Source organism: Pagrus pagrus (genome assembly GCF_965226575.1).
Source record: "Pagrus pagrus genome assembly, chromosome: 7".
Lineage (NCBI taxonomy): Eukaryota > Metazoa > Chordata > Actinopteri > Spariformes > Sparidae > Pagrus > Pagrus pagrus.
In genome coordinates, this window is record NC_140191.1 from 2,683,535 (window position 1) to 2,711,135 (window position 27,601).

Here is a 27,601-nt window from a genome sequence, read left to right on the forward strand (position 1 = left end):
AATCATTTTTCTAAAGATGTGTATTATGATGTAATTGCAGTGTATTTGACTTCCATGTTAGACAGATGGCCTCCAAACACTCTCTCCGTCCAGATCAACTAAAGAGTAAAACATGCTATACTAACTGTTTGGTATTCAGAGGATACTTCTTCTTCCAGATCCAGATAAGGTCAAAGCTTTGGTCAAAAGTGAGGGCTCGTCCGGGATTTGAACCCGGGACCTCTCGCACCCTAAGCGAGAATCATACCCCTAGACCAACGAGCCGTGTGGGAACAGCTGGAAACGTCATATTTTGAAGTTACAAACTGCCACGTTGAACAGTTTCCTATCAGCTCCTGTCTGATCCAGACCCCTGCAGAAGATCTGCGTGTCACTGGGCGCCATCTGCTGGACATTCACGGTACTGCAGCCAAATACTGTGCCGAAACTCAAACTATCTCTTCAGTTTCACAAAGACATTTTCAAGCTTCAGGCTTGTGCAACACTATTCAAACTCAGCTTTATATACCAGATGTGGATGTGTCACTAAAACCTGATAATGAATCCAAGTACTTCTACATATTTATGCACATATCTTGCAAATCCAATTGATTTAAATTTATCAGTTGTCAAATAAAACCATAAATATCAAAGAGATTGATTCTGCACCTTGGTATAAACTGTGCAACAAAATCTCTGATGGCTGAGAAGTCTTTAAATGCTGCACACTGCGTACTGCACCTTTAAATACCATCTTAGAGCTTTCAAGGCTGTTAGAGGCTCCATGTTAGTCCAGATTTCTGTCCAGTCTGTGATCCAGTCGTGGATCACAAAAAGGACGTTTTATTACATTTTTCAAATCACACCATCAAAGGAAAGAGAAAGCCGTCTGCTTATAAAAATACAACACCGGTCTATACTTTTGGAGACACACATTTCCATACAACACCCACGTATACAGTATGACATTATTCCCCGTTTTATTGATATATATATATTTTTTTTAGTCTCCCAGTTTTGTTTTTGACATAAACTTAACAATAAGAAAAGGCAACATGCAGGTGATAGCAGCACATTTAAAACAACAAAGAGAACATTCAACACAACATGTCGCGACGAACGGAGACGGTGAAATATTAGCTTTGACCTCCCAAAACAAACAAGGATGACTATTTTAGAGGTAGTGCTCATTTTTAACAAGAGAGTGAAAGGATGATGAACTTAAGTAGGTTTTTATGCTGGGTTTTACTGAGCCACAGGCAGCAGTGTGCTTCCTTCTGTTCACTGAAACGGTCGACTAAAATATAGATATATTATAACTCTGCAACACTTCACCTGTTACTTTGGTTCAAGGGGATTATACTATTGTAATTCCCTCTAATGATGATTAAAAAAATCATATTTATTATTATATTATACCTTTTTAACCTTAAACACTGGCATAGAGAACACTTGATTGTTCAGTCAACAAGGCAGAGAAGCTCACAAATTGTTAAGGGCATTTGGAGGAAGATGCAGACCTGGTATCAACATCCATCCTGAGAGATCTTTACACGAATGTGTCCTGGGCCACAATGAAGACGAAGAAGAAGGAGAAGGAGAAGAAGAAGGAGAAGCCACAACAACAAGCAGACTGGATTACACAGTCTGACTTCCATGTGGTTCACTGTAATGTAATTTATGTTTAAGCTCTTTACCTGCCAACGAAACACTGATCTAACCATGGAACGAATAACTGCAATATCACCAGACTCCCTTGACAAATCGCAAGATTTTTGAGAGTTGTTGAGTGAGAACAACCTAACAGAAGTTTTGAAAAAAACAGCAAATGCAAATTTTAAATCAATCACGCCTTCTTGCAAATTCGGCATTAAATGCAATATAAAAAGTTGTTTGATTTGTCGCGGCACTGCTGCACCAGCTGTTTGAACACACTCTTTCAACTTATTTAACCTTTTATGCTAACGTTATGAAAGAAGACAACATGTTATTGAGGGTAAACATGTCAAATTTTACAAATACAGCAAACGGTAATCAATATAGTCTATTTCTTTGACACCCGTGAAAAAAGTCCCCAGACTCCATTTAAAAATTTTATATTTTGAGAGTTGTTGCATTAGGAGAAACTTTATAAACTTTGTAAAACGCTGTCAACAACAAATTCTCAACTATTTGGGCGTTCTTGTTGATTCGGCAAATGTTATACATGCAAAAAAATTTCTGCTTGTCCTTGTGATGTGTAATTTGCATATTAAGCAGAGAAGTGAGTGTTCACTTGAGACAATAGACACTTGTAATCGGACCACTCAGGACGGATGCTGATACCAGGTCTGAATTCCCTCCTTGAGCTGCTTCTTCTTCTATAAGTTGATATGAAGTCAAATGAGCACAACAGGGATAAAAAAAAAAAAAAAAAAGCAAATGTAAACATGGCTTTTCTGTGCAAGCATGTGTCCTACATCCACAAATCAAAACTACTGCCACGTGTTCACGTACAGGCCGATTCCCCCGTACACAGAATTTAAAGTGCGTTTCCTCTGAACACCTGAGTTTCATACTGACAATCTGAATCCTTTTAATCCTCCCCCCAACTAATTCTGTCGGTGGTCATTATATTGCTGCTGTGTCATAGCAACTAATTTTTAATATTAACGAGGAATTACATTTTCAAAAGGTCCTTAATGTACTTCATTACTTCCATGAGCAGCTTGTTTTGTGTCTGACACCAACGGCTCAGTTTCATATTCCGAACAAGAAAGTCACAAGTTTAGAGTAACTGATGCATGCTGGGATAGCTCCCAAAAACACTGTGTCCATCTCCATCTGTGGGCGCCTGTTTTATGGTATACAAATATTACCATATCAAAAATAATTCTATGAATAACAATGTTAACAATGAGATGCAAATTATAAAGATGGAGTGAGAGCTGGTGTTTTCTCTTTATCTCACTTTTGGTTATTCGTTTTATCATAAAACAACATCAGAAACTATTCAAAAGGAACAAAACACACCAGAGACAGGCTGCTGCTGCCGTGTGGACTTTAAAAACAGTTCATTCAGGAGATGTAAAACGTCTTTTAAAAAAGGTTTTTACAGGGGAGATCCAGAGCAGGTGGAGGGGGTTAGATAGTGACCACTCCGGACCGGCGACAAAGGTTTAAGGTGGTGTTAGAAGTCTGACGGGCCCGAGGCTGGAAGGGGCTGATGGGAGGAGAGGAGGAGTGAACCAAGGGGGTGGAGTTATAGAACCTTCTGGAGGATGGCGTTGGGCACTTCCAGAGTCTCGTCCTTCACCAGGACGATGTCATAAGAGTCCAGATATTTGTCAAGTCGCTCTTCCACCTGCAGAGAGAGAGCAGAGGAAAACTGTCAGGAGCAGCTTAACAGCTCACGTCATCAATCTCCAAGAAAATGATACAAAAACAGAGCCTGCACACTCAACAACGCTCCCATGAGCATTTATTACCTCCACGTGTGACGTTAAAGCTCTATCACACTTTATGTAACCTGAACGAGACATGTCTCACATGGAGGTCTTATCACAATCTAGTATTGACTTCCATATTTGGAGGTTGGACTTCAAACGGCCAAAAAGTAAAATATGCTGTAATGATCGCTTTATATTTAGGAGATTCTATGAGGTACATGTTTTGGGAAAAATGTGGGCTCGTCCGGGATTTGAACCCGGGACCTCTCGCACCCTAAGCGAGAATCATACCCCTAGACCAACGAGCCACACTTCCTTCATGTTCACCGTCTGTTTCTGAACTCACAAATTGCCACGTTGGACAGCCTGTGTCCTCTAACTGTTCCCAGACGTCTGCAACGTATTGTGCCATCTGCAGGATGTTTATGGTACTGCAGCCAAATCATGTGCCAAAAACTCCTGAAGACTTGGTTTCCCAGACACATTTCATGCTTGTTCTTTCTCTACGATTGTGAACTCAATCACACTCAGTGCTCTGGGACATTCTCCATATCTGATCGGATCCATGCTCATGTGTCATGGCCGTACCTTGTCGTTGAGGAAGCCGATCTTGAGCATGTTCTCCACGTTGGGCACTCCGTCGGCCATGCTGAGGTCCCCCAGTGAGTCGCCCATCAGGATGATGTTGCAGTACTCCTTCAGCTGTTTGAAGTACTCCGTGTTCCTCAGGGCGCCGTCGTGTTTGTTGTATACGTGGATCAGCTCGCCTTTGAAGCCCTTCAGGACGCCCTGTGTGACGAGGAGCAGATCCAACCAGCATGGTGAGTCACAATATCATCATGTGTTTCTGTAGTGATGAGACTGAGCTGTAACACAAGCAGAAGAACAGATGGTGTGCAGGACTCACATTGTCGTCGAAGTCCATGAAGTTGGAGACGACCTTGACGTTGGGGTGGTAGACTCCGGCTTGGCGGATGATTTCCTCCAGGACGTCGCCCAGGCCAGCGGAGAAGATGAAGACAGGCACATTGTGCTGCTGCAGGCGGTCGAAGAACTGCTCAAAGCCTTCCCTGATACCAAGCAGACATGGAGAGAGACAAGATGGTGAGAAACACCACTTTACAATCTACCTTGGTAATCTTCTTTGTGTGTTTTTGATATTCCAAATGGTATTTTATTAAATAAAACTCAGAAATTGTTCCCACATTTTTTTCTTGTTCACTCAAATAAAGAGATCCAAACTATAGATTTAACTATCATTCCTTAATTATAATTTATACTTAGAAGGAGACTACAATTTGCTTCCCTACTCTCTTCTGGTTATGGGTTTGTGTTTTCTGGTCACATAAGATACAGGTTTACTGGCGTACTCAAGGACTTTAACTTGCAAATAGTGCAACAGAAGTGCAAATAAAGGCCACAAACATCAAATATAAAAACAAAGAGCATCAGAAAACCTTGATAATTTACAGTAATCAGCAGTAACCCTATAGAGTTCAGAGTGTCCAGGTGAGTGTGGAGGAACAGGTACCTGAGCGCAGCGTCAGACTCCCTCACCACCTCTGACAGTTTGTCTTTCTCTATCCGCTGCTCCACCAGAAGTGTGTGAGACTTGAAATACCTGCAAACACACAAACACATTTTTAGATACATCAGGCTTCTCATTCTGCCCAGCAACAAAAAATGTGTGTATTCTGCTGGCTGTGAGCAGAAACATGAACATGGATGTGTGTGTGTGTTTGTTACGCTCAGGTGTCTTACCACTCCACCATGAATGGATATTTCTCCTCCATGGTGAGCTGAGGGTCGATCTCGATGGGATAATATTTATTCTTCAGCTGCAGCAGCTTCTGCCTGCACTCCTCTGTTACCAGTTTGCAGTTCTCAACAATATCTGAACAAAGAAGAAGGATGACACCGTTATAACTAAATAGGGTTATAACTGACTATAAGAAATGTCTTGTGTTGTTTTCTCGGTCTACTCACAGTGACACGACGGACAGCGTTTGCCGTTGACTGCAAACTTGCTTAACGTCATGTCGAAGTCTGTGATGACCTGCAACAGAGCCAAGAACACTTTGTTTCCCAGAAGCAGAGAAAAACATCAATCAGACATATTTGATTATTAAACAGACGCTGGAAGACACAAAGGACCTGACGGGGAAACTCAAAGAGGTGAGAAAATGATGTCTTTGTCTCTAGAAAGTGAGCCGACTTCTCCAGGTCGAGGGCTTCAAATATTAACTGAAGGGCAGAGTGTCTGCAGGTATCAGACACTTGAATACGGAGCAACTGGGCCAAGTGTGAGTGCGCCCTAAATGTCCATTCAAAGTGTACTGTTTAAAGGCTTGTGAGCATCAGTACCACCAGATGGCGCTGTTTCATCAAAACACTGACTGACAGGGTGGTATCAGGACTTCAAGTTCTACCTGTAGTTTGGAGGCTCCTCCTTTGATGAGGCCACAGATGATCTGCTCCACCCTCTCAGGGTCCCTCATGTGGACCGTCGTCTTCTCAAACTGAGGCATCTGCAGGGAGAGAGACACACAGAGAGAGAGAGAGAGAGAGAGAGAGAGAGGTTATTACAGACTCATCTTTCACCTTTCTTCTAACGTAGACTTGGCCGACAGCACTGAAGACACTGGATCAGCACGACCATTTCACAGAAGCGTTAGAAAGACTCCAGTTCTGACTACAACACTCTGGCCCTCAGGTCATCTTTGGTTCGAGCTCTGGTATGAAGAGAAGGACGAAATCTGAAGTATGTTCAGTATGTAGGTGAAGGTGTGTGTTGAGTGTTATGACGACTACACGTCGGACTACAATTAACGACTTCTTTCTTCGACACTGGCTCCAGTGTGTTTGAACACGCTGTGCCAGACACACACTCTCCTGGAGGGGGTTTAAGGGTCATGAAACAGCTGATGTTTGGAATCTGTGGGTGTTGTATAACGAGCTGAGTGACCACATAAACAGCCACAGTAAAACCCTGCAGAGAAGAGGTGAACTTCGTCTTCATCAGCATTAGTTTTTGTGGATAAAACTGGTCTCAAAGCTTCAGATCAATCATCAATTTCTGTGTGAAAGTTTTACAGGAATAAATACAAGTTTAAAGACAGTTTGCATCCGTCATCAGAGATGATGGTGGGACGGTTTGTTCTGTTCATTGTTGATTAACAGTAGCTTATCAAGGAGCTACTGTGTGTTAATTTGTTTAAGAACAAACGGGAGTATCGGGAGATAACTGCACTCTGTTTGTATTCTTGCAGATCTACAATAAACGAGGCATTTTCTGAGTTTGGTGGAACCAGTTAGCAAAATCTATTGTAGACGAGTGAAAGGAAGTTGTGTTATTAACAAGCTGTTATTTGTTCCTGTGGATTTCTCTGAAGCGTTTCACTCAAGCATGAGAGTCGTCGTTGGATCAGCTGACTGTCAACAGACAGCGGCAAGCGACGTCATGACAATCGACTACTTGCAACAACCAACCGGCCTGACAGCGTCCGTCTGACAGCGTCCGTCTGACAGCGTCCGTCTGACAGCCGCCTGCAGGCTCAGTCTGACTGACAGGAGCTCTGGAAGGAATGAGAGTGTGTTCGTGTTTTGAGCCTGTTAAGTAACAATGTGACTCGAGTTGCAAAATGAGCATATAAAGCTCTTTGTGACATGGTTATGTATAGGGCTGCAACTAATGATTAATTTCATTGTTGATTAATCGCTCAGTTATTCTCTCGATTAATCAGTAAGTCGTTTGGTCTATATAACACCATACAACTCATCGATTAACTGTTGCAGCTCTAATTATGCACCGATGTAATGATGATGATGATGTTTCATACAGTAGATGTAAGATGTGTTGATGAAAAGCAATCAGCTGAACCTCAACACACAGATACACACTCACATCACCCACACCACCTACAAAACACACAGCCTCCACCCAGTTTAAGGTCCACCGGTCTTACATAATCAGCTTCAGGTTTCACAGCACCTCATTCATCCCTCTCATCCATCAGAAACATGACAACTGCCCCCAGAACACAAACTAAAATAAAACTGTGGTTTCTAAGTTCCAGTCTTGTCTCTAATGAGCCTCTCAGTTACACACAAACACACTCAACTAAGCCTTTAGTTGACTTTGTGGAGTCAAAAATGGAAGAAAAATGGTCCGACAGGTTTTGAATGTGTTGCCAAAGGGTCGACCTGCTCTGCCTGTACATGTTCACAACGGCTGGAGTTTAGGAAAAAAATATGAGAAGGCGGTGGAGTTTGTCGAGGGAGTGTTCCCCTGAAGGCAGTTAAATTCAGACCTGCTCTACCTTGAGCAAACATGATACGCTGCGATACTGTCGACAATTAAACAAGAACAATAAATTGATGCTGCATCACGTTGCAGCGCCTTTTCTTTTTTGCACAATTTAATAGTCGGCAAGCAGCAAACACTGAGGTTCAAAGGTCAGAGCGCAGAAAAAGACAACCAGGAGGATTTATTGTTACCTTAGAGAGCAATAATTTGTAACACTGTTAATTTAACAGTCACAAGCAGCCCCCAACAATGGCTCCAGCCATAACCAGTTACACACAGACACACACACACACACCCCCACCCACACACACACACGCCCACACACACACACACACCCACACACACACACGCCCACACACACAAGCTTACCTCGGGTCTGTTGTCTCAGCTAAAACAAGAGTGAGGAAAAGATTGTGTGGACGCAGAGGGCTTATATATCTACAGCAGCAGCCAGGGAGGGAGGGGGCGTCACCCAAAATAGATTAGACAACGTAACCCCTCCCTCTGTCACACACACACACACACACACACACACACACACACACACACACACACACACACACAGTTCAGTATAAATAAAGGAAAAATGACATTTGTAATGTACTCTTGTTCCTGTCATGTGACCTTTGACCTCTGGAAAAAGGAACCTTTAAAATCAATCAGGGAGGGGAGGGTGGACTCACTACTACTGCTGCTGAGCACACACATTTTAACACACAACACTAGCCCTGTCCCCCCCCCCCCCAAACACACACATACATGCAGTAAATAGCTGGACAGCGTATGAAAGGTCACGAGGGTTCAAGGTTCAGTGTGAGCGTCAGGCTGTTTGGTCTTACAATGGTCAGTTGCACATGACACGCAGCCGCTAATGGACATACCTCACATTCATGCGCACACACACACACACACACACACACACACACACACACACACACACACACACACAATGGTAATCTATAGTGGTTCACGCGTTTCTTTTCGCTGCTGCTTCAATATAATCTAACACAGACGTACACACATGAAGAACCAGGCAAGACAACTGCAGCATCATAACCTTTCTAGTTGAGTCTGAACATGTCAATCATCTTGTTTTAACTACACGTGTACATACAACACACACACACACACACACACACACACACACACACACACACACACACACACATCATTATTCAGGTTGAGCAGGTTCTTGTGTCTAAGCCTCTGATCGTCCCAGAGGGAGAAAGATGCTCCAACATAACACTTCTCACATCGATTAACCCAGATTCCTCTACCAGCATATCAGTGGAACCCATACCAGGTCAAAGCAACAGAAGTATCAGTGTAATCCATTACTGATATTGGTAATGAGATTTAGAAACGTGTGCAAGGCTGCTAAACAGGTTGGGACGTCAACCTACAGCTGATTTTTAAAAGCGGTTATAAGAACAACAGTAGGCCGATACATTCATTTGTTCTACCAGTCAGTTATTTAAAGGACAAAAAAGACATTTGTGCACTGACAGTTTGTCCACGGCTCATTTTTTGCTGAACAAGGCTGAGCTCCCTGCTGTCCTCAAGTGTTTGTGTTGATGTAAGACGGTGGACACTGGAACATGAGACAGCCCCATCATCTCCTCTGTCGACCTCCACCGCCTCACATACCACAACTCCTGAAAACTAGGTCGACGCTCTCTGATTACACCTCGCCATAATAACAGCACGTATCGCTGCAGGCTCAGAGACACAGCTCCACCAATCGTGCGCCCGTATTTATGAGGACAGGGAGCTGGGAGTGTTTTGTTTGGTTGTGGGGCATTCTTTGGCCTCCATCCCATTTCCGAGTTTTACCCCTACGCCACATTTTCAAGTGTCCTCTTGCCCCTCAGAACAGAAAGTACACGGGGTTGTGGTTGAAATCTGGAGATAGACGGGCACTCGCAATTTATTCAAACTCCGAGCTATCTAATAACAAACACTGCTTCATTACCTGGTCGCTAACTGTGCTTTAAAGGCTAACATTAGCAACCTGTGCAACACTGCTGGACTTAAGTCAAATTTTGGGCGTCATATGCCATCCGAAGGGGGGAAGGCACCCTTGAAATACGTAAAATTCTGGTAATGTCATGCATAAATCATCAATAAATGTAACGTTAGCTAGCTAGACACTTAGCAAAGGGTGATTGTAACTGATAAAAATGATAATACTGCTGCAACCCAAGGTCTGTTACAGTCCTGTGCAATCCTCTTCTCTTGGCTTTGGCCGCATTTGCACATCATGTTAAAATGCAGTTGGAATCTGTATAATTTAACAGCACGTTCAAACGTGGTTTCGGTCAGCAATATCTGGATTTGATCATGTGATGTTAAAACTGTGACATTTGCAACTAGAAAATCCAGAACCTCCGGACAAAAGAGGACTGAGGCTATAAAAACTTCCTATCAGCATCTTTCGCAAAGTCTCTTATCCCAATAAAACCATAAAGCAATATCTTATCCCGAGTTCAAACGAGCCACACGCTGCTGACAAGCTTCACCTTTAACCTCAGCACGTGAGTGGGAAAATACTTTCCAGCAATGTCGTCTGTCACATGAATACAAAAGGCACAATCAAGTTTACTACTTTGCGTAACGGCAACACCGGTCACGTGTCACATTAGCATTTTGGCGGTTTATTTATCGCCCCTGATGAGAATAGCATCAAAAGCAATGTGCTTCAATCATCACGCAGAGAAAAAGACCAAAGAAAAGATAAAAAATAAAGAACGAAGGATTGAGTTGTGTTTGGTGTTTTAGGTTTGTTTGGTGGAAGTGAAGGATCAGTTCAGAGTGTGACAGCAGAGAGAAACACATTTCTGAACGCTTCACTTTAACTCTTATTTGAATACAGTACTACTTTGCATGCTGCTGCAAAACCCTGACTCATGAAAGGACGATTATCAGTAGACTTCTCTAACAGCTGTCAAACTGCCTGTTCAGCCTTCTCCCAACATTCCCCTGAAATCCCACCTGATCCACACGAGTCTGACCGAGGATTACACAAAAGGTCGAGCTGCTGTGAACCAGCCTTGGCCTGCCGGCGGCAGAAGTCATGGACAAAATGCAGACTCTCGCTGAGTGTTTCCCCCACGGTTCAATGATAACTGATCCCTGTTTTAATGAGATGCACCTCTGACAAACAACTGTACTCACACTGACGGTCCTGCAACTTCTGCTACCACTTCTAGTAAGATCTTGCCAGTTTGTTGCACCACCTTACGATGCTAACACTAGCTAATGCTCACTAGCTAACGTTGGGGCAGTACAGTTTGCTGTAGAACGAAACAATCGTTATGTTTTTTCCACAAACTGGCAACTACCAACACTGTTAATGCTGACAAAACACAGATAACATGTGATACCAAAAGTGTGATATTATCCTAAATGTGAATATTTTCAGTTTTTTCCTCCTCTATGACAGACAACTGAATATCTTTGGGTTGTGGACAAAACGAGACACCTGAGGACGTCTTCTGGGGCTTTTGGAAACACCGATTGACATTTTTCAACACGTCCTGACATTTCACAAACCAAACAACTGATCGATGAATTGGGACAATGATCAACAATGGACGACAAAGTGCCTGCTTTTTTTGCGTTCATCAGTTTCCTGTGGCCCCACACACACACACACACACACTACTTCGGTTGTCATGGTGACAGCCATCTGTTTCTACTGATAAAGCAGCATGACCACCAGGGTTCGGATACTTTACCTTCAAATTCACTTACATTGCTTTACTATGATGACCTCGAATTTCTGGGTATTTAAAAAAAAACTCATTTCGCTGTTGGACTCACTGCTTCAGTAATTCAAGGGGAACGCCTCAGTTGGGAAGCCACGATGTGAACCCAGAGCGTGTTCGGGCATCCTTCTGATCATATAAAAGAAACGACTGTGTTGTGGATATAGTAGAAATAAGAGAGTGCACATCCTCTTCTACTATCAGCCTCACTGTTATCTGTACAGGACACTCGGCTGTTTGCATTTGTGTTATCAACAAATAGGCGATCATCTGCAAAACAATCTGTTTGTATGACCTCTCAAAAACAAGTGTTTTTCATTCTGCTCCTGATATATGTAATATGTTGCTTTGGTCTTATTGTCTCTGTCCTTTTTTCACAAATATAGATAGCGGGCTACTGATATCTGGAAAGCAGAAACATACTTAATCCATCTAGTTTTCCTTCAAGTGTAGCTCTGTTCTGCCCTCCAGAGGTCAACCAGGTGAAATACACGGCAGGAAGTTTTTTCCTTCACCAAAACGAGCAAGACGCATTTATCTCAACCGCACCTTTTGGCTTGACATCGAAGGTAAAGCCCAGGTGTATTGACAACATTGATAACACGAACAAACAGCTAGTTTCAGAGTCCAGGGACAGGGACAGGGACAGGGACAGGACGTTTGAACTTCACACCCATGTAAGAAAATACACCACCACCTTTTATGTAAATCTAATTTTTCCTGCAGCGTGGCGGTGCCCACATCGCCTGAACTACAGCCAATGTTTTGACTGCCTGAGGTTCCAACTGTCATCTGGTAACTGCATCAACGACAAGGTGAGACGTATCAGGATCTGTGTGATTGAGCTCAGCAGGTGGTTGGCTGGGCGCGGAGGGTTTATTCTCATGCGAACTTCTTTAAGAGCGTCATTCAGGCCTTTGGACGTGTGATAATTGTGATGGACTTCAGATATTTCTAATTATTTCAACAGCAAATTACAAAACAATTCACCAGTCTGTGGCAGGAAGGAACAGGAGTGTTCAGAGACAGATGTTAGAGCACGATCGAGTGTAGCGCTACAACGACAGAGGAAGGAAAATGAATCGGCAAATATTTTGATAAAAGATTTATTGTTCAGTCATTTTTCAAGCAAAAATGTTAAAATTTTATGTTTCTAGCTTCTTAAATGTGAGGATTTGCTGCTTTTCTTTTTCATATATGACAGTAAATGAAGAGTCTGCACTAAAGAAGCAATTTGAAGACGTCACTTTGGGCTCTGGGAAACTGGAAAATTATTTCATTTTTTAATTTCAAAGATGCATTGGGATGCAAGACAAATAGATTAATCGAGAAAGTAAACGGCAGAATCATCCATAATGAGACTAATCGTTACTTGCAGGTCTAATCGAGGGCATGAACAAATCAGTGGATGTCTTCTCGATAGTTTAGACCAAAAACCTGCTAGCTTGTGTCCGTGTGGTGCTGCTGTGACTAATCTGACCTTGACACAGAAAGGATACAGTCTGTGACTAACATACATGTCCGACATGACGCACATCGCACATGTTTATCCACAGACTGTCTAATCATAGTACCTGAACGTACCCGCTGGAGACCGATCTTCCACTAACACAGACTACTTTGACAACACAATCAAATCTGTTCACACACTGATTACAGCATGAGATACAAGCATGTTAGCTGACAAACTATACATGTTGACCACCAAGAGATGGTTCATTGTATTCAGGCCTTATGAATTTGATCTGCACACCTATAAAACAGTGGAGCATGCAGAGGAGAATGGGACAAGCAGGCCCAAAATATAGCTTATATTTATACAAGCATAAGCAAGACAGTCTTAATTAATCATACGCTGCTCCTGATGTATGCTCAAGGTGATGAAATGTCCATTGCTTCAGGTAATAGTGTCAAAGTGTCGAATGCATGTAACATAAAGATGAGTTTGGACTTATGTGTGCGAGCAAACAAACACAAACAACCAGCAGGAATCATTACGAAGTCAAGCTGTCTGTCTGCGGTTCACAAAACCACCGTGGTTGAATCAAAGGCTGTGTTTTGTTTTTAAATGTTGCTCAAGTATTTCTGAGATGAGTCAGATGGAATTTAAGTGAGAGTGACAATATTCACTCAGCAGAGGAACGTCCACGTACAAGTTCAGCACGGGACAGAGCATGAAAGCCTAACGGAGCTGCCGCAGTGTCGCTCTGGACTCCTGGGGGTTTAGAGCGGATGTTTGTGCTTCTGTAGAGTCGGACATCATCAAAAGCAGATGGCCACAAGTTTCCATGCTGAAGGTCGTGAGAGGAAACGAGCAAACTGTTTTCTATCCCGAAGCCGCAGCGGCTGCTACATCCCAACAACTCATCACGTAGTTTCATCCTTTCACCAAACGATTGGATGTAACAAACAAACAGAGGGAGACCGACTGCCAGTTCAGATGCTGCTTCATTTTACTCAATTTCTTTTCAGTGACTTTGACTATCTGTGATGTTCTGCTGCTACAAAGTTTAAATCCAGGAAATAATCTTCTATTGCGGCGCTGGTGTTGTCTCGACAGGACGATAACACAAATTATTGGCAGCATTAACTCGACAAAAAAAAACAAACTCCATGAAATCAGCCTCTTTGACTTTTTTTTTAGCTCCAATTATGAAACCAGATCACATCAGCGAGGACAGAACAAGAAACAGACTTCTTCTGTTAACTCGGTCAGACCGTCAGCTGACTTCCATATATTTGTAACCGAGTTGAGCACATCAACAGTGTTAGAAATCAAACGGCCGGATGCATTACAAGGTGCAGTTTCACATCTAATCTCCTCTCATCAGGTTACTTGGATGTATTTCACAACTTTTATTTCACAAACTGGCAGTTAAAAACTTTCAGTTGCTAAATCAACAATGATGCAAACAACCAGATGTAAAGTAGCCAAAGTGTCAAAAGTCACCAAAAGACAAGTCGTCCTTCGTCCAGCGTGGAGTAACTCAGTTAATACTAGTTTATTACTGAACCCGCCCGTCACCTGCCGTGCAACCAACCACCACGAGTACATTCTCACCTGTGGGAAACTCTGCACTATCAGCTTGTGTTCGCTGATACACAAACCAGACAAGCTGCTGTGTGACCCAGCTTCACCCTTCAGACTGTGGCAACACATCAGCGATAAAACCACACTTACACTGACATAATGAGACGAGGTTTCCTCCCAGGGAAATTACAAACTATGAATCAAAAAATGTTCCTCTGCAGCCAGAATACCTGACTGTTTCTACTCTAAATGACAAACTGTGAATGATCAGCTGACTCTGAGGGGATTCCTTTCAGGTAAATGAGGTTTTGTGTAGGTGGACAATGCGTACAAATATGCAGCTGTATAGGTGGAGCCACATAACTCAGACATGAATCATACAGATTCTAGTAGAGATACAGTTTACAGCAACGCCTTGTAACGTCTGCAACAGGCTGAAAGTCCTAAAGTGTAACATCAATGCAGCACATATCAGCAACTATTCAATGAGAAACTAAATATGGAGATGCAATGACTGATCGATTCATTGATTGAACATTTTCTTGTTTCTTTACTGAGAAACAATAATCAACATTTTTCACCATTTCATAGTCAAAGCGATCAAAAACCTAATCATGAGATTAATCAACAATGAAGATAATCATTACTCGCGGCCCTAACTAAGCTCGTACAGAATATTCTTCAGCTTCTTCTTTGTTGAACTACACATATTGTTAGTCAGACGTTAGGTGTTGTTGATGTGAAAAAGTAGGTCTTTATAAATTCTTTATAAACAATCATTATTACTACATAAGTACACAACATTCTTGAGAAAAAGCCAACACGTTCAAAGACTTTTCTCACAGCTGGGCTTCATATGCAAATATTGAGACAGGAGGTTCAGTGAGCACGATGTTTTGGAAATAGAAAAAGGTAAGAATTCACTTTTTTCAACTTACTTCTGCCGATACAGAAAAAAATTTAACATGTTTTCGAAAACCGAAACCTACAAAGTTTTTGTTGTACACAGCTGACACGGGTCAAACAATCAACGACAAGGACACAGTTCTGTACTCAAAATAGGGGTGAAAATGGCCTTTGAAATATATTACGATAACCAAAATCTAACACGATATTTGGTCTGATTTCTCAATAACAATATAATATAGATACATTGCCCAGCCCTAACTTGCCTCACACACAACCTGTTGTTATTTCAGCAGTTTGTGTTGAATGTTGCACAGAGACCTGATTCCTGTCGGACAGGTTAGAAAGCTGGACTGTGTGAAACTGTAGCTTGCATAACCTGCATGCTGGCTGTCCAACAACAGACCACAGCAGCTCAGCAGCAGCAGCAGGACAAAGCTGTTTCCATGACAGTGAACGCATCACGCACACAGAGGGTCAGCTGTCAGAGCGTCCTGGTCTCAAACACAGAAGCTGCAGCTCTTTCTGTCGGACAGGAGCGAAGCTGATGACCTCTAAAAACAGCTGCTGTTTTAGGGAACACTCGCGGCTGCGCAGAGCGTCGCGCTGCTCCACTACTGTCAACACACAGAGGACACGGCGTCACATTTCCGGACGTGATTTTCAGAATAAGGGCGCACATGTGTTGCGTTTGTTTAAAACACAACAGTAATTACAATGTATTTAATGGCTTATGTGCAGAGCTAGTGTTATAGCTATCATGGTTTTCCTCCAACACAAACTTTTTAGTAAATGAAAGCCAGGCATGCAAACTAGTGGGTCAATCTGCATGGCTTTTTCAGGGATGATACCGATACCGATTATTAGAAATCAAGGAGACTGAAAACTGATATTTGGGGCTGATATCCATCTGCAGCAAATAATCAGAGTAATAATCAAAAAAATGCTGAATATCGGCCAATAATCAGTCTACCACTAATGCAAACCCCAAACATTAAACCCCTGTAAGATTTTCACGCTGGATGTAGCCAGTTTGTTGAATGTCCCTGAATATATGCCTACTCATTCCTTATACGACTGTAGTTAGTTGCTCTAAAAAAAAAAAAAAAACCTGTTTAGAAAATGTGTTACTATCTAAAGTCAACCGGTCCGTGCTCTTATTTCGAAGGCACACCTCCCCCACTTCCTGCGTCTTATCTGCCTCTGGTTATCTTGACGCAGCGGAGTGTCCGCGCTCACTCACCATCTCTATGATCCTGGTTTTCTTCCCCGCTCGCTTCTTCTTGGCGACGATGTACTGGGCCAGAACCACGCCGCCGAACAGGGCACAGACGCTGGCGCTGGCCGCTGCTCCGACCTTCACCACGGCTGTCCTGTCCATGGCGGTCCGCTGTTCCCTCCAACAGATCAACCGCCGCCCGGAGAGTCCCGTCCGGTCCTGCCTTCTGTCAGCGGGCGCCCTCCCTACTGGTGCATACACGCAGCCGAAGATCCTCTATGCTGCGCGAGACCACTCACTCTGTGGACGTTTCGTTTTTGGCGGCAGGATGAACAGCAAGGCGGAAAATAAACACACATTATTGTGAACACGTTATAGTTTCACTATAAAACGAACCAAAACAGAACCAGGTACACGACTTTAGCTCCTTTCAAGAAACAAAAGCTCCATTCTCCAAAAAACAGATTTGTACGTCACTTAGCAATAACACGTGAGCTAGCAAACATCAAGGATGCTACACTAAGTCAAGCTAACATTAAAAATCTGGATCTTTCTGAACGTGTGTACAAACTAAACTCACCTTGTCAGCCCCTCATGAGCTCTTTTTGTCCATCAGAAGTTTTTTAAAAAATAAAACGAGCTCTGTTCTTCCCCCTCTGTAGAATCTCCCCTGCCCCGTTCACTTCCCGTCGCACTTTAAGTTTCAAAATAAAATACTTCCGTTTGTACCGGAAATACCAAAACAAAAGTCGACGAAAGTCCATAGCAACGTTAAAAGTACCAGTTCTGCAGTGTGACTAAGTACATTTACTCGAGTACTGTCCTTAAGTAGAATTTTAAGGTACTTAACATGAGTATTTCCATTTCCTGCTACTTTGTACTTCCACTCCACTACATATTGGTGTTACATATTGTTCATTTTACTTTTTATTTATTTGATAACTTTAGTTACTTTTCAGATTACATGTTGCGTCAGAGCCAGAGTAGTGCGTTTATAAACTGGTTTATTGAATTGGCAATCGGATAAAAAAAAAAAGAAAAAAAGAAACAGATTCAAATAATCAGAAAAATCCTGGAAATCAGATGTAAAAATCATTTGTGTGTATAAATACAATTACTTTTTTTTAATGTATTGTTAGAAAATTCCTTTTGATAGGCTACTTAGACTTTCACTTTTACCAAAGTAATATTTTAACATGATATCTTTATTTTTACTCAAGTATACAACACTGCCATAAACACATTTTGAGTGATCTCATTTAAAGCTATCTGCATTCTCTCAGAAGACACACTGGATGTCCCTCCTCGACAACAGATCAGTGCACAGACTTTGTTTCTAATGTTTACCTTAGAATGAAAAAATACAGTTAAAATGCCATTACTTTCATTGCTTTCCACTTAGGAAATAAAGTTTTCAGGTAAATAACAACACTTGCACAAAATTCTACACATTTCCAAATGATCTTTTCTTGCATACTCTTAAAACCTACATGTAGCTCTCCGAGGGTACATGTAGTAACCTTTTGGAGGTCAGTGTTGTGATGTAGTTACTATCTATTTTTTCCTATTGAATTAGAACTTGAATGCAACACTGTTAAATAGGCGACACCTCCAGGATTTATGGCTTTACCACAGACACGAAACGAGATAAATGTGCAGAGAAGTGTTGCGTGAGACAGATAACACCCTCTGTCGCAGATTGAAAACTGTGCCGGTTCTGTGCTTGTGAGTGAGCATCTTTTTAATAGACAATCTTTTTCAACCATCGTCACTGGCTGGTCCTGTTTCATTGATGGGAAATCCTCAAAATTAGCCCAGTTTTGCAAACTTTAAGTTAAGTTCTGATTATAACAACAGGTGGTGGATGAAAACAGGAGAGAGAAGGTTTATGAGATTAAAACTGAGGGCGTGTTTCCAAGAAGATCTAACCACATCAAACCAGCCTGGTGACACATCAGACATGACTCATACTTTTGCATATTTGCCAGTCACTGAAATCTACTGAAGCCGTTATATCTCCATCACACACACATGGATTTGACAGCACATGCTGTTATCCACAGTGTCTGATAGCACAAGCAGTTGCAGCAATCTGACAGTAACTGTGATGATTTGGTGTCAATCTCTTGTAATAAGACTTCTTTCAAAATCTGCATCAACATTCAGAAAAGTATTGATTTCAGGTTTTATTTGTAAAAAGAAAAGTAGCGTTTGTAGCTTGCCCATCCTTAAAGGCACCTGACCAGTGTGTCAATACACTTATTCACGTGAGCTCTTTATTTGACTGTACAGACAGCTCTTGCTCATTTAATAACCTCTTTATCAAAAGGCAGTCAGCACACAATGAATGATCTTTTCTCAAGGCCGTCTGAAAGGTACAGCTGTCTTTTCAGTAGTTCATATAATGACCTCATGATCAACTTGACTCATATCAAACAGCATTCAATTTAAAAAATTTTATCAGTCATACTGGACTGTTGAAAATGAATGGTCTTTTATGTCTTTAGGTTGTAGAAAGTCTCCTTTGCAGATGTTACTTTGGAGAAAAGGTTTGCAAAAAAGGTTTTGCTACATGGAGAACAGAACACTGTGTAAAAGTTCAACCAGACTGACAACAGAAAAGACAAAAACTCTCAAAAAACAGACGTGAACAGATCACTCCTGCATTGCTCGTCCATCATGGCTATTTTGACAATCATGAGTCAAATCAGACACGGCACAACATTCAGAGCACTCAGTCTGAGACAGAAAACAGGATGGACAACTTGTCAAACAAGCATTACCTGCAAATGAGACTGAAACCAGCTGCATTAACACACAGTACTGAACAGTTTATCCTGTGGAAACATAAACAGACATCACACTGAAATAGTCAAAGAAAAAAGTAATATTTATTGTATGAAGCGCAGTCCTGCTGTATGACACGAGACATAAAGAACAGTTTTTACAAATAATGTCAGAAGGCATCCAGAGAGAAAATCTAAAGCCTTGAAGAAGATGTGTTTGTTTTGAGCAAGCGTATGTGAGAAGGAGCAAAAGGGGCAAGAAAACAAAGTCTTGTGACCGGCTTGCAGCAGGGATGTTGGAATGTGTTACAAGTTGAGTAAATATTTAATCAAAAAGCTCTATTGTCTGAAAATAAATAACAGCGGCATGTTGAAGCTGTCTGAGCCACACGTCACGTGATGAGAGCGAGTTCCTCCGGACGACTGACGAAGAGTCACATGAGACACAGTTCACATACACTTTACACTGTCACTCTGCAGTCCTTACACTCCAGATTTACTGTATAACTGTATTGGTATTAGAATTTTCTAAAAACAACAAAATCGTGGAAAAAGGCATTCAGGGTTTCAATGTTATAATGTCTGATTCAACTGAACTCTGGTAAGAATTTGAATTAAAATCAAACAGTGAAATGTTGCACTCCTTCGGTCTCATTGGGGAAGAACAAGCTACATATGGGACACTTGATCTGATCTAAAGCTCCCGCCACGGTGCCGTTTCTTCATCATCAGTGTGTTGACAGTAGCTACTCCACAGGCCGAATGCCCTTGGCCTCCTCCAGCTTCCTCAGGGTCTCGTCCCACTGGGTGAACTGCTTGGACAGCAGGAACATCTGCCAATCAGAGGTCAGAGGACAACATGTTAAAAACTGATTATTTAAGTATGTATGTATCATTATTCTGTCTCTATTTCAGAGATAAGATGGTGCTAGAAGCAGTTGCAATGACGTGAACTTCTGTAATCCTCTTTAATAGCTTTTTGTGTTTTACAGAAAGAAATCATATTGTACAAATAGAAGTGTACCATTTTGTTGTATTCCTCAAAAAGCTTCTTCACTTCCAGGGACTGAGTCTCAGTTTGGTCCTGTAAAAAAGACAAACATGGAGGAGTCAACAGATGAAAACCTAATGAGGGTGAGGGACACAAAGAGGCAGATGGAGAGAGAGAAAGAAAGATGGAGGTTACCTGCTCTTTGATGTGAATCTGTGACAGGCGCTGCAGTTTGGTGGCGTGTTCTGGTACGTCTGTGGATGACAGAAACAAACAGCTGACACACATCTTATGGGATAAACCTACAGCACTGAAGCATTTCCCTTCCAGAAGATGTACAACACCACTGCAAAATACTACAGCGCTGAATAAAAAGGCTGGAAATTCAAATGAATATACAAGTTACACTCAGTTCTCTATAGAGCGTGTCAGTCAGAGACACGTGGACCTGGACTAACACAGAACCAATAATGTAAAAACACTGGTTATAAGATAAACTAAAATTATAATCGGATGACAAAACTAGGCTAAACTCCATTCTTAACTTGCTGTCAGAGGTAGAATCACAGAGCGGATGTTACTTTGTCCTTGATTTTTTGTGTGTGGTGTAACTCACCTCTGATGTAGTTGCTGTCCAGCAACGGCTGCATGTTGCTGACCTGCTCCAGCAAAGTAGCCTGGGAAAGCAGGAAGTCCTCCTCTGTGCAGACAAACACAAAACAGAACCACAGTGAGCGCTGAATCAGATGTAAGTTGCTGTTTTAGTCTTCTACACACAGAAATTCTTGTTTATATTACAGCTTACATATTATACAATGTGACAACAATAAACGTTATGTTTATAGCATTAAACATTACAAGTACTTATAACATTTGGATTCAAATACAAAATATATGGAATAAAAGCCTTAAATAAATACCAGCGAGAATGAACTCCAGCTTCATGGCGTCTGGGACAGTGATGTGGTCGGTGAACTGGGGGTCCAGGTACTTCAGCAGGTCTTCAACTACACCACAATACCAACAAATACAATCAAAAACTCAACAAGCATTACTGAATGCATCTTATGTAAAAATGTTAATGTTTAGAGGGGACCGTGAATTATATCAGTTTGTTAAATATTTAGTTTTTGGGGTCCTTGGTCGTCTAACTGTCGAGGCACAAACCGCTCAACTGCGACATCTACAATGCAACTCCCGGACAGGGGATTTTTGTTGCACAGCATACTCCTCTATTTCCCCATGTGTCTTGCATGTCTTTTATCTCATGTTGAAATAAAAAGGAAATAAAGGAAAAATCTGAAGAAAACTCTATATTATCGATAAAGGTTGTGCACAATACCAAATAATGAATAATTTACAAAATAGCAAGAAGTAGATAAAGTTACGACAAGCCTGTAATCCAGGCTGTGAGGACAGATACAACATGGCGTGTGACTCACTCTTCTTGTGCAGGATCTTTACTCGTTCTCTCTTGTTGGCCGTACTCGTCAGACCGGCCTGAATCCTGGCCAAAGACTCGGCACACTGCAGGACAAAGAACACGGATTAGACTTATGTTAGGTATTATAAATTCATTACAATGTATGTCAGTAACGTGTCTGAGCATATTGTGCGCAATATCTGGTACTATACCCAACATGCTGTCCAATAAACACAACATCTCACGTTCAAGTGAAGAAGTTGTGACAATGAAATAGTCTTTTTAAAGTGTGCACTTTCCCCTCTGATATGCCCTATGTCAAAGGAACATGAGATTTTGGAGTATGCAGGCCGTTGACTAACAGTTTAATTTTTAGGTCTCATACTCTCATACTGAGTACAGCTTATTTTTTCTACTAGTAATTTAAAGACAACCACAGGCAAAACAAAAACACTTCAAGCAGGACACTTTCTCCACTTTCAGCAGTGATTATCTACCAGCAGACAAATCCACTTCAATGGCCCTTTGTAAGTAAAAGTGTTCATCACATCATATGATGCTCTGATGAAACGCCCCATTCACAGCTCTAAAGGACCCTACCACGTCTTTAGCCTATTCAACACAAAATTAGTAAACTTATGATCATCTCAGAATTTCGGATTGATAAGTGTGTTTTCCTGACCAGTGCTATACTCAATGTACACTGTTAAAACTGTGTCATTATAGTAACAGTCAATTGAGCTACAACTAGCCTAAAACGTCGGTTATGCATTTACTTTAAATTAGCCACGTTACAGCTAAGCAGCTATCCGTCTAAATAGCTAACTTAGTAGCTTTTTAGCTGGTAGATAAATACACGAGCAATACTTTCTAATAAAAAACATTTAGAATAATCACTGTGCTGCCATAAAATAAAAAGGGCGTCCACTCATTCCCACTGACAGAGCTGTCGTTGGCTCTGCTAAGCTAATAGCTGCCTAGCTTCTTTGCTAGCCCCCCCGCTAATCAGCATAGACATTAATCCGAGCGAACCTTGAGGGGTTTTCCACTTTTGTTTCTTCTCTCGCCGTGGATTTGATTCTCCAGCGCCTGAAGACGCATTTCCAGGCTATCCGTCTCCAATTTTTTATCCATTCTTGAAGCTACTGATTGACACAACAGAGAATCAACAACAGCCCAGTAATACCTACGTCACCAGCGGCGTCGCACGCTGATGACGCGTTCGCACTAGATTTATTTTTTTGTTGTGACAGTAAATAACCTAGAGGCTTTTAAAAAAAATGTAACATACGTAAATAGTAAACAAAACCTAGCATTTATTTTATACGTGTCGATGATTTTAAAAAACATCGCTAAATTAAAAAATATTTTCGCCGTTGCTGCAGTAAAGGGACGCGCCGCTAGGGGCCGCTGTTTTACGGTGAATGGGCTTCTTCAGCTGTTTTCCGGTGACAGCAGGGGAATGACAGCACCGACAGTTACGGCCCTTCTTCCATCCAAGCCGAGTCCAAAACATCGACAAAAAGTAAGATTTTCTCACATATCTCTTACTCATCCTTACACTCGAGACATTATTGTGTGGAGACAATAATAACAACCCCGCGGAAGCAAGCACATTGTTTTTATTGTAAACAATTCCTTGGTGCTTCCACTAGCTAAGTTAGCTTACCTAGCCGTCGAGCTAACGTCAGTTTCTGCATTACAGCTGCGTAGTTTGACAGGCTTGGACCGAGTTAGGAAGTCTAGCAGGTGCGTCGTGGGCTATAACTTAGTAATAACCCCCCCTGACGATTTAATAAAGACATATCTGGCTCACCTGAAGCTAAAATGCTTGAGTCGAGGTGTAACTAGCTTATGTTGCACTGCCTGCTTCATGTGGTTTTGGGGTTGTGTTGCTAAAAAGTTTCATTAATGCTTTGCCTGTCTGCTCTGCTGTGTTTTTTTGACAGCAAGGAGCTGCCAGCTATTGGACTTCAGGGTCTGTGTGTGGGGAATTTCTTCTTTATGTGCCACTGGAAGCAGCAGCAGCAGCAGCAGCATGGCAGATGACAAGGACGTGTTGAGAGACGTTTGGTTCGGCCGGATCCCCACCAGCTTCACCCTGAACCAGGATGAGGTTACTGAGAGAGAGGCCGAGCCCTACTATGTAAGTGCACTTTACTCTCTGACCTCACACGGCCACAAACCTGAGGCTAACATTTACTTTTGCTTTTGCCTGCGACCAGTGCTAAAAGCCCCTTCTCAGCCTGCAGCATGAGTGAACAGACACACCAGATGGCTTCATGGTTAGGAAAACAAAACAGAGTGTACACAGCTGTAAGGTTGCTCCTTCTTATCACAATGTTATCATCAGTGTTCACTCATCTATCCAATTGTTGCTTGCTATTTACACTTTTTGTCGGTCTGGGTGCTGCACATATTGGTTAGTAGCGTGAAGAGGAAATGGATTTTCACACATGTCATGCTGCTTTGGGTTACAACCCACACATTACCTCCTTGTGCTTAAGATCTCAAAGCATGTTTTCTTATTATTCTTGCATTAGAGAACAGGCAAAATCTCCTGTGTGGTTTATGTCACTGCATGATGGTGATCACACTGCAGCTGATACGGACCTCAAAAATGTTAAAAACATGCCAGATATGTAGCCTCCGACTGAAAAAACTTTGATTGGTCAACGTGTTTTTTCTAAAGGTGGTGCAGACGGCACAGAGGAAGTTGAAAAAAACCCTCATAATCTCGTGTTCAGTCATCACGTCTAGCACGACCACTTTCTTTGCAAACCCCCTTCTTGCAGCTCTCAACCACGGTTGATAAAAGGATGTGAAACACAGCTCGCCTATTAATGATTGCGTGGCAATAGTCTCGTTTTTTATAATATTTGATAACAGCCCTTCCTCATCAGAAACTGTGAAAGTAGCTTATTACAGCTCATACTGACATTTGCGACCTTTATTGTCATGATTATTACGCCAGCAAAGGAGGAAGTCAGAGTATATAGAAGAAGAAGTAGTATATTGAAGACAAAAGTCAGCATTGGGAGGTGGAGCATGGTCTGGAAACGAAGAGTCAGCGGTTGATCTATTTTGTCTTGGGAGTCACCGGTGATTTAGGTCAAGGATGTGTTGTTAATAATGTGTCTCTCTCTGCCTCTCTACTGTTGGTTCTCCCAGCTGCTGTTACCCAGGGTGAGCTACCTGACTCTGGTTACAGACAAGGTGAAGAAACACTTCCTCAAGGTGATGAGGGCTGAGGACGTGGAGGAGATGTGGTTCGAGTATGAAGGGACGCCACTGAAATGGTGAGAGAAACAGCCCGTCCCACCCTATAAAATCTGGACCATATTACAAATGTGTATGTGCTGTGTGCTGTATTTGGACGTCTGCACGTAAAGTTTCCATTTCCTCAGACTTCTAAAGTCTGCTTCATGGGACTTTAAGTACTCTGCCCATTGTTTGTGTACCTTGTGTACTGCCTGGAGTAAACATCCACATTCTCCAGTCTTTACAGTCAGAATCATAGCGGTGTGTTCACACCACCGGACCACCGTGATACCGGAAAGCCCTCACACTCAGACTATCTATTTACAGCTAGGAGAGCAGCCTCAGTTGGTATTAACCATGGTCAGCTCTTAAGTTTCTTATCTGCCTGTCTGCTGAGCGCAGCAGCACAGCCAGTTAACAGACTGAAGGCACATAGTTCAGCCACAAGGTGTCAGTATTGCAACACGGATGATGAAGCTCCTGGTTTACTGCAGCATCTTAGTCCCAGTAATGTCAAAAGCATGAGCGAAATATAACAGAGGTCCGTCTTGATAGTCATTTATTACATGTGTTATTATGTGAAAATATCAAAATGTTTAGTGGTTACAGCCCCTCGAACGACATCCTGTTGCTTTCCTTATCTCATTTTAAATTACAAATTCATTAAGAATTAATTTTTCATTAGTTTTCATATTTTATAGATCATAGATTTGGTGTGAACTGGCTTGTTGGCTTCAGGAAAACTAGAGCCAAACAACTTATACAGTTAGTGGATGTGACTGACGGTTAAAATACCTTAGAAAATACTGTCATCTGATTTGAGGCTGCAGTTAAAAAAACGCTTGTAATCCCTGTTGACTGAAACAAAATAGACTGACCCCCTTCTAAACACAGGAAGTGACGAACAGAAATGCTGAAGTGAAATATAAACTGTCTCCTAAAGTTCACACACAGCTTCCAGAGACAGCTGGACTCAACAGCATCAGAGGACATCAAAATACCAGTTCAGTTTCGCTTGAAGCGACTGATTAATACATTTTTCCAGACATAAACACAGTTTAGGAGCGAAACCTAGAATTTAAAGGTCATGTGCTGATGATTGATAAATAAAGTGAGTAACACTGTTTTTTCTTTCAGCCTTGGGAACTGAACTTAGTCCCACTGTGATGTTAAGCAGTCCAACAAGGTGTTCACCAGTAACGGTATTTCCTGTTTCCAGGCACTATCCAATTGGAGTTTTGTTTGACCTCCATGCCTCCAACACCGTCTTACCCTGGAGCATCACTGTGCACTTTAAGGTGGGTGTCAGTCAGAGTGTGTGTGCGTGTACAGTATCCACAACACTGTATCTCACTTTTTTTTATTCTACCTCTAAATTATGTGTATAATTTGTTCAACTGCATTCTCAATTTAAAAAAGAAATGTTGTAAAGCTCCACTAGTGAATATTAATGATAAATAAATGACTCATGTAATCTGAAATGGGAAGAAACCCACAGAGAATTATCGCCAACTCTACAGAGCCTTTTCCCAAGCCTGTTTTCAGCAGCAGCAGGTAGTTTTCACAAAATTCTGATAGCTGTGACAAACCCCACTGTACACTACCTGCAGACAAACCAGAGTGAGTTGATGAAAAAATTGGATCTAGCAGGTAAAGAGACTGATGTTTCCCTCGATAACTGGTGCAACGAAACAGAGCTGAGAGCAGAATACATACAGACTTTCATTATCATGTGGACACAACTCCGCATAAATGATTATGTTGCTTTATAGATGTTTAAATAGAGAGTTATTAACAAAACATGTTACCCACCTTTTCTTTTGTTTTTGTCGCCAAAACTATAATGTAGCTTAAAATAATAAAAGTTAATCTTGTGCACGTGTCAGAGTTTCCCAGATAGCGACCTGCTCCACTGCCCGTCCAGCTCCGTGATCGAGGCTCACTTCATGTCCAGCATCAAGGAGGCCGACGCTCTCAAGCACAAGAGCCAAGTCGTCAACGACATGCAGAAGAAAGACCACAAACAGCTGTGGATGGGCCTGCAGAACGGTGAGAGACACACGCAACACACACACACATTTCTGGTAGCAGCTGTGAATGTTCATGCGAAAAGGTGAGGAGGGCAGGCACACACACACAAGAAGAAAGACCACAAGCAGCTGTCAGGGAAGTGTCACACATTCACTCATTAACACTCAGATGCACACATGTTATCTCTCTATAGCTCAAACACCTACATGTAGGTTCACATGTGCGCACACACACACTTAGAAATCTGTCGTCTGGTTGCAGTCTTTGAAGCCTCCACTTCCATAAAACCTCTCCCACCCACCAGCTTCCCTTTCCGTTTCCACCCATCTGTCCAGACAGGTTGATTTCCTATTGGCTGCTGTTAGCGATTGTGGTGGTTTGTGTAGGTGAAGCCGGGGCGGTGGGGCCGAGTCATTGGAAGCTTGTGATGTGGGAGTGGGAGCTGGGAGGCGGAGGGACTCCAAATTTTGGGG

The 27,601-nt window shown here is 42.1% G+C and overlaps 3 protein-coding genes across 4 annotated transcripts in view; 1 reads left to right on the forward strand and 2 right to left on the reverse strand.

Annotated features, from left to right (window-relative positions):
• Window positions 1–764: 764 nt before the first annotated feature.
• On the reverse strand, window positions 765–17,319 carry nt5c3a (5'-nucleotidase, cytosolic IIIA). 2 transcript variants are annotated; one of them, XM_084357389.1, is made up of 9 exons: window positions 17,217–17,319; window positions 16,661–16,936; window positions 5,837–5,935; window positions 5,394–5,463; window positions 5,169–5,301; window positions 4,939–5,028; window positions 4,315–4,477; window positions 3,996–4,196; window positions 765–3,322 (listed from the first exon to the last, which is right to left on the reverse strand). In XM_084357389.1, the coding sequence occupies exons 2-9, from the start codon at window positions 16,796–16,798 to the stop codon at window positions 3,221–3,223; spliced, it is 996 nt and encodes a 331-aa protein (XP_084213515.1). In that variant the 5' UTR covers window positions 16,799–16,936; window positions 17,217–17,319; the 3' UTR covers window positions 765–3,220. The 2 variants fall into 2 exon arrangements, with proteins under 2 accessions (XP_084213515.1, XP_084213516.1); XM_084357390.1 differs by lacking the exons at window positions 16,661–16,936; window positions 17,217–17,319 and adding an exon at window positions 8,083–8,110.
• A 2,186-nt stretch (window positions 17,320–19,505) lies between these two features.
• dctn3 (dynactin 3 (p22)) lies at window positions 19,506–23,043 on the reverse strand. The gene is made up of 7 exons (XM_084356566.1): window positions 22,869–23,043; window positions 21,856–21,940; window positions 21,334–21,420; window positions 21,030–21,113; window positions 20,609–20,667; window positions 20,447–20,506; window positions 19,506–20,255 (listed from the first exon to the last, which is right to left on the reverse strand). The coding sequence occupies exons 1-7, from the start codon at window positions 22,968–22,970 to the stop codon at window positions 20,169–20,171; spliced, it is 564 nt and encodes a 187-aa protein (XP_084212692.1). The 5' UTR covers window positions 22,971–23,043; the 3' UTR covers window positions 19,506–20,168.
• Window positions 23,044–23,236: 193 nt separating this feature from the next.
• The window catches only part of atg5 (ATG5 autophagy related 5 homolog), a 33,019-nt gene continuing 28,654 nt past the window's right edge, over window positions 23,237–27,601 (forward strand). The window contains exons 1-5 of the mRNA XM_084358057.1: window positions 23,237–23,361; window positions 23,786–23,982; window positions 25,008–25,135; window positions 26,317–26,395; window positions 26,984–27,146. Of these exons, the coding sequence (XP_084214183.1) occupies window positions 23,875–23,982; window positions 25,008–25,135; window positions 26,317–26,395; window positions 26,984–27,146 (478 nt within the window). The 5' untranslated portion in view covers window positions 23,237–23,361; window positions 23,786–23,874. The remainder of the gene's footprint in view (window positions 23,362–23,785; window positions 23,983–25,007; window positions 25,136–26,316; window positions 26,396–26,983; window positions 27,147–27,601) is intronic.